At 45.1% G+C, this 14,275-nt stretch overlaps 1 protein-coding gene across 2 annotated transcripts in view; it reads left to right on the top strand.

Moving 5' to 3' along the window:
* The first annotated feature begins 5,621 nt into the window (after positions 1 to 5,621).
* Positions 5,622 to 14,275, top strand: part of LOC132400994 (toll-like receptor 5) — a 29,731-nt gene continuing 21,077 nt past the window's right edge. The window contains exon 1 of one of the 2 annotated variants that reach the window (XM_059982676.1): positions 5,622 to 5,830. Coding sequence is in view for 1 of the 2 variants with exons in the window: in XM_059982674.1 (XP_059838657.1) it covers positions 5,809 to 5,838 (30 nt within the window). In the remaining variant the exon portion in view is untranslated. Of the gene's footprint in view, positions 5,839 to 14,275 lie in introns of both variants that reach the window. The other variant, XM_059982674.1, reaches the window with a different exon arrangement.

Below are 14,275 nucleotides of genomic sequence, written 5' to 3'. Positions count from 1 at the left end.
ACATTTCTTCCCTGCAAAAAAGTATTCTGAATGTCTCCCATATCTATTTTAGTCATCATTTTATAAATTTCTGTCAGCTCTGCCCTCAGCTTCTAATGTTCTAGAGAAAACAGCCCAAGTCTGTCCAACCTTGATAATAAAGGGAAGTACTGAGGTATGAAAGAGGAGCTGGCTGAAGATGATTGGAAGGGGACACCAGCAGGGATGATGGCAGAACAGCAATGGCTGGAGTTTCAGGGAGCAATTCAAAGGTGCAGGCTAGATACTTCCCAAAAAAGTATTAGTATTCTAAAAGGATGATGATACAACCAAGGCTGACAAGGGAAGTCAAAGACAGCATAAAAGCAAAAGAGAGGGCATACAATATAGCAGAAATCAGTGGCAAAATAGAGGATTGGGAAACTTAAAAAAATAACAGAAGGCAACCAAAACAGCAATGAGAGAAAAGATGAAATATGAAGGTAAACTTGCCAATAATATAAAAGAGGATAGCAAAAGATTTTTCAGATATACGGTATAAAGAGTAAGAGGGAAGCGAGACTGGATATCGAATTGTTGGAAAATGACACTGGAGAGCTATTAATTAGGGAGAAAGAAACGGCAAGTGAACTCAATATTTTGCAACAGTCTTTATTATAGAAGACACCAGCAATATGCCAGAATTTCAAGAACATCAGAAGTACATGTAGTTACTATTACAAAGGAGAAGGTGCTTGGGAAGCTGAAAGGTATGAAGGTAGATAAGTCACCTGGACCAGATGGACTACACCCCAGGGTTCTGAAAGAGGTGGCTGACAAGATTGTGGAGGCTCTAGTAATGATCTTTCAAGAATCACTAGATTCTGGAATGTTCCAGTAGGACTGGGAAACTGCAAGTGTCACTCCATTCTTTAAGAAGGGAGGGAGGCAGAAGACAGGAAAATACAAGCCAGTTAGCTTGTCTTCAGTGGTTGAGAAGATGCTGGAGTCCATTATTAAGGACGAGGTTTCAATGTACTTAGGTGTACATGATAAAATAGGGGGACTCTTGCCTGTTGGAATTCTTTGAGGAAGTAACAGACTGAATAGACAAAGGAGAGTCAGTGGATATTATTTACTTGGACTTTCAGAAGGCCTTTGACAAGGTGCCATATGTGAAGCTGCTCAACTAGATAACAGGTAATGGTGTTATAGTAAAGATGCTATCGTGGATAGAAGATTGGCTGACTGGCAGGAGGTGAGTGGGAATAAAGGGGCCTTTTCTGGTTGGCTGGCAGTGACTAGTGGTGTTCCTCAGGGGTTGGTGTTGGGGCTGCTTCTTTTTGCGTTATTTGTCAACGATTTGGTTGATGGAATTGATGGCTTTATGGACAAGTTTGCTGACAATACAAAGATAGGTGGAGGGCAGGTAGTTTTGAGGGTATCTGAAGAAGGTCTTAGACAGATTAGGAGAAAGGGTAAAAAAGTGGGAGATGAAATGTATAGTCATGTACTTTGGTAGTTGCCTATTTTCTAAATGGGGAGAAAAGTCAAAAATCAGAGGTGCAAAGGACTTGGGTGTCCTAGTACAGGAGTTCCTAAAGCTTCAGTTGTTGGTAAGGAAGGCAAATACAATGTTAGATTTCATTTTGAGAGGACTAGAATATAAAAGCAAGGATATGGTGCTGAGTCATTATAAGGCAATGGTCAGACCACACTTGGAGTATTGTGAAAAACTTTATCGATGAGAAACTTTTCTGGCTTTGGAGAGGGTCCTGACGAGGTTCTCAAGACTTATCTCTCAAATGGAAGGATTTATATATGAAGAACGTTTGATGGATCTGAACCTATACTCACTCAAAATTAGAAGAATGCGGTGGGGGAATCTCATTGAAACCTATCAAATGTTGATAAGCTTGGACAAAGAAGACATAGGGAGGAAATCTAGGAGTAGAATGGATAACCAGAGTAGAAGGATGTCCTTTAGAACAGATAAAGAGGAATTTCTTTAGCCAGAGGGTGGTAGTCCATGAAATTTATTGCCACAGATGGTTGTGGTGGCCAAGTCATTGGATATATTTAAGGCAAAGTTGGTAGATTCTTGATTAGGGAGGCTGTCAAATGTTATAGGGAAAAGGCAGGAGAATATGGTTGTCAGGGATAATAAATCTGTCATGATTGAATGGCAGAGCATACTCAAAGGACCAAATGGCCTATTTCTGCTCTTATGTCTTATGGTCTGTCTTTACAGCTTACATTCCTATCACCAGTGTGAGAACTACTGCTGCAGGTGAGTGAACCAGTGTCATTGCTCAGCTTCCCTGGTCTCAGGCTCCTGCAACCCCTGTGCCCTCTGTAGTCTTCCTACCTCTGGCTTCTTCATGCTGCCAGAGCTGTATCTGAGGGACTTTTCTTCCATTTATCTAGGCCTTCCACAGCAGCAGGGTAGTTGTTAGTATGAAGGGTGTTTACCCACCTTGGGTCTCTGATTTCCTGGTGGCACAAATGGGCTTCCTTGGTCACCACTTGTGTGGGTGAATGTCTTCCCTGGATATGTCTAGGACATATGGCATAATGGGGCAGATCCTGGAGGAGACACCATAGGATGTCACAAAGTCAGAGCATGGAAATGGATCCTTCAGGCTAACAAATCTTTACTAACCAAGATGCCCATCTAAACTAGTCCTATTTGCTTGCATTTGGCCCATATTCTTCTAAATCTTTCCTACCTGTGTAAGTTTCCCTTTAAATGTTGCAATTGTACCTATCTCAACTACTTCTTCTGACAGCTCATTCCACATATTGACTACCAGATAGGTGGAAAATGTTGTCCCTAAGGTTCCTATTAAATTTCCTCTCTCACCTTAAATATATGCCCTCGAGTACTTGCATCTCCAGCCCTGGGGGAAAACAAACTGTACATTCACCCCATCTATGCCTCTTGTGATTTTACACACTTCAATAAAGCCACTTCTCATTCTTCAATCCTGCATGGAATTAAATCCCAGCCTGCTCAGTGTCTCACCTTAACCTAGTCTCTCCAGTCCCGGCAAAATCCTCATAAAACTTTAATGCACTCTCCAGCTTGATGGCATCTTTCCTATTACAGAGTGACTAAAACTGAACACGTTCCAAATGTGCCCTCACCAACAATTTGTACAATTCCAACTTAACAGCCTCCCCCCTCCCCATGGCTTCTATACTGAATACCCTGACCGATGAAGGCCAGTACTAAAAGCCTCTTCATCACCCTGCAATGCCACTTTCATGGAACACAGCATCTGTACTGCTCTACAGCACACCCCCGGGCCCTACCATTCACTGTCAAAGTCTCTCTCCACATCATTAGCCAATGATTCCAAGTCCCTCGATAGAAGTAAGTAGTAGACATTGACAATGAGTCAAGGAAAGTCTCTTTGCTCCCCTCTCATTCAGCCCTCAGTTACTTCACCATTACTCGACACAACCACTGCATTACATTGCTTCTCTTTGTGGCACAGCTAGCAAGTTCACTCCTGTCTAAGATTCTGCCCATATGGAGTTTGTATATTCTCCCTGTAACACTGAGGATTTCCTCCAGGTGCTCTGGTTTCCTCTCACATCCAGAAGCTGTGCCAGTCAGTAGGTTAATTCTAAAATGGCCCTAGTGTATAGATGAGGAGTAGTTTTAGGGGGAGTACTTGGGAATGTGGGGAGAATAAAATGGGATTGGTGTAATGTGTAATTAATACGGGGCTGACCTCACACAAGGGGTGGGCAGTCGGCATGGTGCAGGCAGTGGGGACACCATTCCAGCCATTTCATACGAGCTCTGGATTGGCACACAGGAGAATCATGGAATTAAATCCCAGCCTGCTCAATGTCAGTGAGGGTTTTCAGTCAGTGGAAGTCAGTCAAGGGTCAGTGCAGGTAGTGGTCAGCCCACAAAGTGGTTGAGCTGAGGTGACCGACGCCACCATTAGGTCTGCCTAAGGTTCAATGGGAAGAAATACTCAGAGAGACCCCTCTCTCTCTCTTACTTGACCCCACGTTTTGGTAAGTGGGTTTATTATTGTGACATAGACCAAAGTAGCGTGAAAAGCTTTTAGCTTGTATTCTAGACATAAGTACATTGACAGTGTAGTGCACAATATGGCACTGTATGTGCAGGGGAAGTGCAGAGCAGGCGGACAAAATGCAAAAGCCATAGCAAGGTAGGTTAGAATGGAGATCGAGTGTTCATCTTTTAGCTTTCTGAGTTCCTGTGTCTGGTAACAGTAGGGTAGAATTTTTCATCCAGACTCTGCTGTGAGTGTACCTGCCTCCACCACTCTCTTAGACTCACCGTCTGGGTGAAATGATTCTTCAGCATAGACAGACAAGGTGCAAATCAGCAACCATTTAATGTACTGTAAGGTCTGGAGGACCTGTTCCTCTCCCAGTGACTGGGCATGGAATCACTGGGCTCCTTGTCATCTCTATCTCTTCCAGCTAGGCATGGAGTGTCTGGCTTGGAGGTGAAGCCTCTTTGAGATGACTCCCTACCCCCAGTTGTGGCCGAAGTGGGGTCACACCTATACTCCAGCCGTCCCTATTGTCCCTGGGGTGGGGGACAGACAGAGATGGTCCCCTCCCTTGAGCACACCAGCAGAGGCCCAGCCCAGACACGTAACCTCAGCCACTGACTAAGGGTGGGATGTTGAAACCCTTACTTGGGTGGTGTAAGGACAACGGCCACCAGTTATCTGCAGGTAGTTGCTGCAAGTACATTTCCTGCCCTAGTGTTGGTCCAGAGCTGTCTGTGCTGATCCTCAGCTCTCCTGCAGCAATACCCAGGTACAGACGCATACAAAAGGGAAACGGGCCATTCAGACCCATATATACATGCTGACCAGTGGGCACCCATCTGTATTCATCCTATTGTCTAGCACTTGACCCACAGCTGTCTATGTCTAGGCGATTCAAATGCTCATCTAGACACCTTTTTGATGCTGTCACCTTTCTTTCCAGCAGGGTGCTCTAGGGCACCCCACCCATAGGGAGAGGTTCTCAACAAATCTGCTTGAAATATCTCATGCCGCACCCTAGATCTACTCCTGCAGTGAGATGGGTTATGTTGGAATTTAGAACATCAGTGGAACCCCACTGGGATCCCCAATCCTGTCAACTCTCATACCATGCTGGTCCAACCCCCTCCCCCCACACTGTGTGGCAAACCCAAGTCCAGAAATAGTCCGAGTCCATCACAGGTGCAACCCTCCCCACCACTTACAGCGTCTGCAGGAGGCAACATTTATCCTGCCCTCTTCTCACTGCTACCGTCAGGCAGGAAGTACAGAAGCCTGAAGTCCCACACCACCCATCAGGTTCGAGGGCAGTGACTTTCCTACAACTATCAGATATTTGAACTGACCTGAACAACTCTAACCCTACCTCAGTAATGGAAAACTACAGACCTCTTCCTGCACTAGCAAGGACTGGTCTCTGTATTTTTTTCTTTTGCAGCGTTATTGCAGTCTTTTTTCTTTATTGTCTTATATAATTTATATTTTGTGCATTATCTGTGTGCTGTGATGCTGCTGCAAGCAAGTTTTTTTATTGTACCTGTACCTCACTGTGCTTTTGCAGTTGGCAATAAACCAGACTGGAGTCTCCGTTCCGTTTCTCCCTGTCTCGGCAGCCTCCCCTAGAGGTCTGCTCCTCCCACTGACTCACAGCTCTCACACGTTCATTTTTTTCAACAACTGCACTCTCCAGTTCACTGGATTATGCCGTCAGGAACGCTGGCGGAGAGGCGAAACCCCGGAGTTAGTTTATTTACTCAGAGTGCCTGCCTGCCGTCTGCTCCGTCCGCGTGGGTCCTGAGGTGTGATGTGGGAAGTGTGGACTACAGGTGAGAAGGTAAGTGGCTGACGGGTAGCTTGAGACACAGGAGAGGGCAGCTGTTGGAATCTGGAGCAGGAAACAAACTGCTGGGGGTAACCAGTGTTGCATGCGATATCAGGTCGAGGCTGTTTGCCAGGACAGAGTGGAGAAAGAGACAGCAAGGGGTAAGGCAGGGGTTGGGAGCTGACGTGAAATCAGATGAGGAGTGGGGTGATTGGCAGATGGAGGAGGAAACAGAGACCAGTGTAAGGTTGAGCCCACTCTCTCTGCTATTTAATCTTGGCCACTGTGTTCTCCTGTCCCAGAGGCTGAGGTCCTCAATACTGCTGCTTTGTGTTGAGCTGTTCCAGGTCATTGAGGATATGACACTGCTCAAGGAAGTTTTAAGCTTACTTCCTTTGTCCTTCTGTAACATGTCATCTCAAGGCAACTAGTGGTAGTGCTCAGCTCAGCCTTGGAAATGAGGTGATCCGCTCGGGATGGAGGAAATGCCCCGGCTTCATCTTCAAGCTTCCAAGTGTCCTCATCCATTCATGTGAACACCGTGGCCAAGAAAACACACCAAGTCTCCAGTTCCACAGAAGGCTAAGGACACTTGGCATGTTTGAGTGTCACATACCAACAGGTTCAAGGATAGCTTCCATCCCCCTGCTAGCAAAACTCTTGAACTCCTGTTTTTGATCTCTCAATCTACCTCATGGTGGCCCTAGCACCTTTTCGTCTACCTGCACCGCACTCTCTCTGTAACACTTTATTCTACATTCTGTTACTGCTTTGTATGGCCTTGGTGTGCTTATGTATGGAATGATCTGTCTGCATGGTATGTAAACAAGTTTTTCCACTATATCTCAGCACACATGACAGTTGCAGTCTAATCCTGTCACTGAGTTTGAAGAATCTGACGGAAGCAGTGTTGGTAATAGCTGATATTGCTGAGAGGTCCCCTCTGTAAATTTCTCAATGCAAATGGGGTAAGAAACACTGCCCTCAGAGGGTCATCAGCTCAACACTGACCTTCAAACACTCTTCCCACCAGTCACTGAAACGTTGTCCTGCTGATGTCTGCCCTCAGTGAGAGGAGTCTCCTGGCATGTTGTCCTGATAAAGAGTCTCGGCCTGAAATGTCATCAGTTTTCTTCCATTTCCACAGATGCTACCTGACCTGCTGAGGTCATCCGGTAGTTTGTGTGTTGCTCCAGATTCACTGTCTGCAGTCTGTCATGGGTCTCTGGTGGGCGGTGGTGTGCCGGCGAGGGCAGCTTGACGAATGACCTTTGCCTTCCAGATGCTTAGTGCAGATCTTTCATCTCACTGTCTTAGCTAAAGGAGAGAACTGTGGAGCTCCCCCTGTGTGCTGAGTTCAGAGACCCACCTTGGTTCCGCAGCGGGGTAGGGGCATTTGGTGGTGAAGCTGAAACAATAGTTCAGAACTGAACTCAATGTGAAGCAGTAGTTCCACCAGCTGAGCCACCATGCCTCCCCAAAGTGGCAAGGTGCTAGAGAGCAGGAGGGGGTGCTCAGCCACAAAATCAGGGAAAATCTACAGCACAGAAACAACCCATCTTGTCCTTCTACATTAGTCCTATTTGCCTACAGACGTACTCTTATCCCTCTTCACTTTTCCTATCCAAGTATCTGTTCAAAACTTTTTAAGCATAATTGTATCCATCTCCCCCACTTCCCCTCTCAGCTTGTTCCAGATACCCGTCATCCTATGTGTGAAAAATGTGCCTCTCAGATCTCCTTTAAGTTTATCCCTTCTCACCTTTAACCTGCAACATCAAGTTTGACTCCCCTACTCTTAGAAAAAGATGCAGACTGTCTACACAACTTGTTCCCCTTATGATTTACATAGACCTCAATCAGGGAAGGGAACAATCTGGTGGTCTGTGCTCACTGGTACAACAGTGATGGAACTGCGCCTCTCCTCCTGATGGAGCGTCATTAATCCTATCTCCACAGCAGCAGCTGACCAACTGAGTCTCTCCTCCATGAGCTGATTCAGCATCTGCGATTATTTTACTTTCCTTGCTGTGTCTGAAGTTAGTTCCGAGGGAAGGTGTGTACAGGGAACTTACTACCTGTGTAATAATGAGAGGTGGAACAAGCTATCCACCTCAATAGGACATGCCCCCTCACACCCCACCCCAATCCTGCTGGGGTCTCACATCCCTGTGTAAATCACCAATTGGTTAATTACCAATTGGCTAATAGTTGGTCACTAGTTAATCTCACCACAGACAGTGAAGACTGGGAGTTAACAGTGTAAGAGCTGAGAGTATAGTGACAATTGTTCCCTTATTTTTTTTCTCCAGCCCAGGGAACAAACATTTCAAGCAACAAACTATCTGATGGGAGGAACTTGAGGGGTCGAGCAGCATCTGTGAAAAGAAGTCCCACTAATGCAAGATTTTGATCTGAAACATTGACAATTCTTTCTTCACCCCCCCCCCCCCACCCCCATCGCACATGCTGCTCAACTCATCGAGATCCTCCAGGTTGTTTGTCTTTCCCAGGTTAGATCTTAAATCACTTCAATATTTCCTTAATTTTCCATTTTGTCATTATTTTCTCTCTTCCATAATCTAATCTTTCTCCTTTGAATGTTGAGGTTTCCAGCTGTTGAGTTGGAGAGTAGGTTGAGATAGCCTACACAATCTACAAACACTACCATTCACCCATTCCAAATTTCCCACTGTTCCTGCTCAATGGCCTCTTCCAAATACCAGACACCTCACAAGGCAGCAGAGAAGACCCTGGGGAGGAGGAGAATGCCTGGAGCTCAGAGATGGGACCAACTGTCAACAGCTTGCGTGTGGCTGTGGACCTGAGCAAAAAGACCAATCCTTCTCCCTCTGCTGCTCTTGTTTCATTCTCTTCACTATCTCCTGAATAATTTGGGGCAATTCCTCTTACACCCCTTCCCCACCAGCCATGAAAATTTGCTTTTAGCAGCAGCACGATATATTACAAGACAAAGACAAGCAAATTAACATATATACTTAAATTAATATGTATAATTTACATAAATGCTGAAATAAGAATAACAATACAGGTGTGAGATTGAGAGAGAAGTAATGTCATGTGAGGTAGTGTTGGTGGGGGGGGTTTCAGGTTCTTGTATCAACCTGATGGCAGCGGGGAGGAAACTTGCTGAATTTTGTCCTTAGGCTCCTAAATCTTCTGCTTAATGGCATCATTGAGAAGAGGGTATGGACTGGACAGTTAGGCTCCCTGATGATGGATGTTACACTCTTGAGGAATTGATAATGTGAAGATCTGTACCCAGGATGGTCCACCGGTGTCTGTAGTCGCTTGCATTTCTGTGCACTGGGGTTCCTATATTAGGTCGTGATACGACCAGTTAAAACATTTTGCACCATAGTCTACAATACACCCATTTACACAGAACAAGTGCTGGTAAATGGGATTAGTATAAATGGGTATTATGGTCATTAGACATAGGAGCAGAATTAGGCTGTTCAGCACATGGATGTAGTGGGCCAAAGGGCTTCTCCTCTACTGTGTGACTCGATGCAGAGCAGTGTGAGGGAGGATGGTTAGGGAGACATGATCACCTGGTACCCCAGCTCCTGGTGCAGTGACTCCAAAGCCAGGACAGATGGAAGGGTCCCCTGCCCCTGAGTGCCTCACTCTCTGCAGCCCCTATTCTCTACAGGGCCTACTCTATCTGAAAGTGACAGGAAGAGGAAATGTGACAACCTACGCTTGCAGAAGGAAGTGTTGTCCAACACCCGCACAGAGGACAATCTGTTCCTCTGAATTACACCACACTCCTTCCTTGTGGTTCCTCCTTCTAAAGATAATGATTAGCTTTACTGTCATGCGTACATCGAAAAATCAAAACACAGTGAAATGTGTCATTTGTGCTGTATCAGCACCCAACAAAGAAATGCTGGGGACTCTACAAGTGACACTATGCTTCCAGCACCAGCATAGCATGCTCACAACTTATTAACCATTACTAATCCATATCTTTGGAATGTGGGAGGAAACCAGAACCCCCAGGGACAATACATAATACAAACTCCTTACAGACATGTCAGGAATGGAATTCCAGTTGCCGGTGCTGTAAAGTGTTACACTAGCAACTACCCTGCTATGTCGCTTTTCTGTTGGGCTAAGTGACTAGTAGATTATCCCTTCATGGCACGTCACCCAGAGGGAGTCGCCTGGTTGTACAGACTACAGTTTGGTGCTGGTGGAAGAGCCTTGACAATTGAGGGGTTACTGATGACATCCGTTGCTCCAGTGACATTGGGAGAGGAGTAACAGCCGGTGCTTGCCCTGCAAGTGCTGAAGCCTCAATGCTGGCCTCCTACATTCTGCTCTCACACAATGAGAAAACAGGTGGAGATAGAGGAGAGAGAAGGGGAACTGTTGAGAGATGGGAAGGTGCTGGTGTTGAGAGAGGAACATCAAGATTCAGCTCCAGCTACAGCTGTAGTTAAGTATTTTATTTGTCTTTGTTGCAAGAGGAATTGAGTGCAGCAGAAAAGCCTGTTGGCTCCAGATGCGTACGTCTTTGTCAGCAGTTCCTTGGGATCAAGGATTATACGGGGTCCTGATGAGAGTACGTATGTAATATTGTCTCAGGATTCCCTATCCAAGGATGGAAATAATTGACCTATAAGTATACAAGGTATTTGTATCAGTTTATAATTGTCAAATGTTCCAAGATAGTGAATGCATACCATTCATTCAGATAATTTGATACATTTCAAGGTAGTTAAGAGAAAACAGAATATCATGTTATAGTTACAGAGAAAAAACAGTGCAAGTAAATAAAAATGTGCAAGGGCTATGAGGAAGTAGAATGTGATGTTGAGTTCATTTCTGAATGTGTGAGAGGTCCATTCAATAGTCTGATAACAGTTTCCAGGGTAGGTGGAATCTGTACAAGCAGGATGAACTGAAGCTGCTCCAGTGTCCTCACTGAAAAGGGAGGGAATTAGAATCAGGTTTAATATTGCTAGCATATGTCACTAAATCTGTTGCTTTGTGGCAGCAGTACATTGCAATACACAATTTAAAAACTACAAATTACAAAGAACAATAGAAGTAGGGATCCACCACACCAGACAAGATAAGAGCCAAGATGCAGACTGCACAAGGAATCTGCTGAAAGCATCCAGCATGTATCAGCAGGGTGCAGGACGCAGGCAGGGGCAGCACACGCTGAACGGCACAACCAAGTTGCAGGAATTGTGTACAGGAACATCTGCGCTGAGTATGGATTGGACACTCCCAAGTCCAGATAGTAAACACCCTAGAAGGTAGTGGAGAATAAGAGAGCTAAGATCCTGTGGGCCTTCCAAATACAGATCAACTAGACATATTAATACTGCGTAAGGAACAGAAGAAAGTAATGGTAATAGATGTGGCAATCCTGAATTATAGTGATGTCAGAAACAAAGAACAGGAGAAGCTGGAGAAATACCAGAGCTTGAAAGAGCAGATAGAAAGGATGTGTAAGGTTAAAGCCAGAGTAATCCTGGTGCCGATAGGAGCACTTGGAGCTGTGACTGAGAGAGTGGCTCCAACAAATTCTGGAAACAATGTCTGAGATCTCAGTCCAGAAGAGCATACTACTAGGAACAGCATGGATACTACGCCAAACCCTGAAGCTCACAGGCCTCTGATAGAGGACCCAAGAATGAGGGAAAATACACAGATAGATGCCCATAAGGGGTGAGAAAATACATGGATATATAAAATTAAATTAGTAATGCAAAAAGGGGGAAAAAGAGAGGTAGTGTACGATAGATGCATTGTTCATTCAGAAATCTGATGGAGGAGGGGGAGAAGCCATTTCTGAAACTAACTGAGCAGGTGAGGGTGAGGTATAGAAATAAAACTAGGCCGATGCACAGGCCCATGGGAGGACTGAAATGGTTTAATGAAAAGAGCCTGATTGAGGTGACAAAGGTATCTGGAACCTTAACACAAGAAAATCTGCAGATGCTGGAAATCCAAAGCACACGTAAAATGCTGGAGGAACTCAGCAGGCCAGGCAGCATCTATGGAAAAGAGTAAACAGTCGACATTTGGGCTGAGACCCTTCATCAGGACTGGAAAAAAAGATAAGAAGTCAGAGCAAGAAGGTGCAGGGACGAAAAGGAAGAGTTCAAGGGGGAGGGGTGAAGTAAGGATCTGGGAAGTTAATTGGTGGAAAAGATAAAGGGCTGGAGAAGAGGGAATCTAATAGGAGAGGACAGAAGATCATGGAAGAAAGGGAAAGGGGAGGAGCACCAAAGGGTAGGTAAGGAGATAAGGTGAGAGAGGGAGATGGGAATGCTGAAAGGGGGAAAATACCAAAAGTTTGAGGAATCAATGTTCATGCCATCAAGCTGGAGGATAACCAGACGGAATATAAACTGGTGCTCATCATGGCAGTAGAGAAAGCCATGGACTGACATGTCAGAATGAACGGGTAGTAGAATTGAAATGGGTGGCCGCCGGGAGATCTTGCTTTCTCTGGCAGATGGAGCATAGCTGCTTGGCGAAGCAGTCTCCCAATCTACATCAGGTCTCACCGATATACAGAAGGCCAGACTGGGAGAACCAGAAACAGTAGATGACCTCAACAGATTCACAGGTGAAGTGTCGCCTGGCCTGGAAGGACTGTTTGGGGTGCTGAATGGTAGTGAGGGAGGAGGTGTAGGGTCAGATGTGGTACTTATTCTGCTTGCAAAGTTAAGAACCAGGAAGGAGAACAATGGGGAGGGACAAATGGCCAAGAAAGTCGCTAAGAGAGTGATCCCTGCAGAACGTGGAAAGTTGGGGGGGTGGGAGAGAGGGAAGGATGTACTTGGTGGTGGGATCTCGTTGGAGGTGGCAGAAGTTATGGTGAATTATATGCTGGATGTAGAGGCTAGTGGGGTGGTAGGTGAGGGCAAGAGGAACCCTATCCCTGGTGGGATGGGGTGAGGGTAGACGTGCATGAAATGGAAGAGATACAGGTGAAGGCAGTGTTGATGGCGGAGGAAGGAAAGCTCCTTTCTTTGAAGGAAGAGGACATCTCATTAGTTCTGGAATGAAAAGCCTCAATCTAAGATCAGGTATGGCTGAGACAGAGGAACAAGAGGAGAAGGGGATGGTATTTTACGTGACTGGGTGGGTAGAGATATAGTCCAGGTAGTTGTGGTTATCTGATCATACATGGAGACTATTCTTGCAATTAATTAGAGCTGATTGAACAAAGGGCAGGACTGGCAACTCAGCAAGACAAGGCGCTTACAGGGGTGATGTGATAGAGGAGGGGGCTTTGGAATATTCAACAAGGAGACCATCACTGCAGCAAAGAGAAAGGTATAAGGAAAATAGGGTTGTAATAGAAAAGAATTCTAATTTCCCCAATAGAGACTGGGATCACTTTACTGTGAGAGCATTACTTTGGGTAGAATTAAAATGAGTCCAAGAGAGCTTTTTGTGCCAGAATGGAGATGGGGCACTGCTGGACCTCCCCCGGGGAAATGGAAGTCTTTTAAATGTGACATAGGCCAATATTTTCCAAAGAGGATGAAGGCTATGAATAGCAATTCCAAAGATCCTGAACATCAAGGGGTATTGTAGATTTGATGAAGGCAGGTATATTATATAAATGGGCAAAACATATAGAGGGCCCATCCTCTATATAGATTATGGAAGTACTTAACAAAAAGGTACCAGGGACACAAAATATCATGAGCAGGTAAGAGTAAGGAAAGATTCAAAGACATTTATAAACTGTTTAACAACTAAGGGCAACTAGGGAAACAGTGGGAGACTGTTAGGGACCAAAGAATAAGAGAGGTCTCAGATGAATATTTTTCATCTACATTCAATGGAGAGACATTGTAGTTGGAAATTTCAGCTGGGATGGTGAGACTGTAGAATATAGGGAATACTTGTTTTATTAGCTTTGGTTTAGAAAATATAAGCAGGAAGGTCTCCACCAATTAAACATTGGTTAAGCCACAACTGGAACACTCTGCACACTTATAGTCACCACACAACAGTGATAGGACTGGAGAGGATGCAGAGGAGGTTTACCAGGATGTGGGATGGAACATTCAGTTATGAGACTGGCTTTGTTTTCCTTGGAGCAGAGAAAGCTGAGGGGTCCTGACAGAAACGTGGAGTTATGAGAGGCATAGACTGGTAGAAACTTATCCCCATAATGGGGGTATATAAAACCAGAGATCATAGTGACTGCAGTAAAACCACAGTGCAGTCCAGGAACAGACCCTTCAGCCCACTACATCAGTGCTAACCATGATGTCCATCTAAATTAATCCCATCTACCGCACATAATCCATATCCTTCTATTCCCTGTAAAATTTTATAAACTTCTAACAGTTCTCCCCTCGGACTCTGGTGCTCCAGAGAAAATAATTCAACTTTATCAAACCTGTTCTTATACAGTCGGTCATAACAATCCATGCAATAT

This window comes from Hypanus sabinus, chromosome 10 (assembly GCF_030144855.1).
Source record: "Hypanus sabinus isolate sHypSab1 chromosome 10, sHypSab1.hap1, whole genome shotgun sequence".
In the NCBI taxonomy this organism is placed as follows: domain Eukaryota; kingdom Metazoa; phylum Chordata; class Chondrichthyes; order Myliobatiformes; family Dasyatidae; genus Hypanus; species Hypanus sabinus.
The sequence above is the reverse complement of the archived record's forward strand: the minus strand, read 5'-3'. Positions and strand labels throughout refer to the sequence as shown.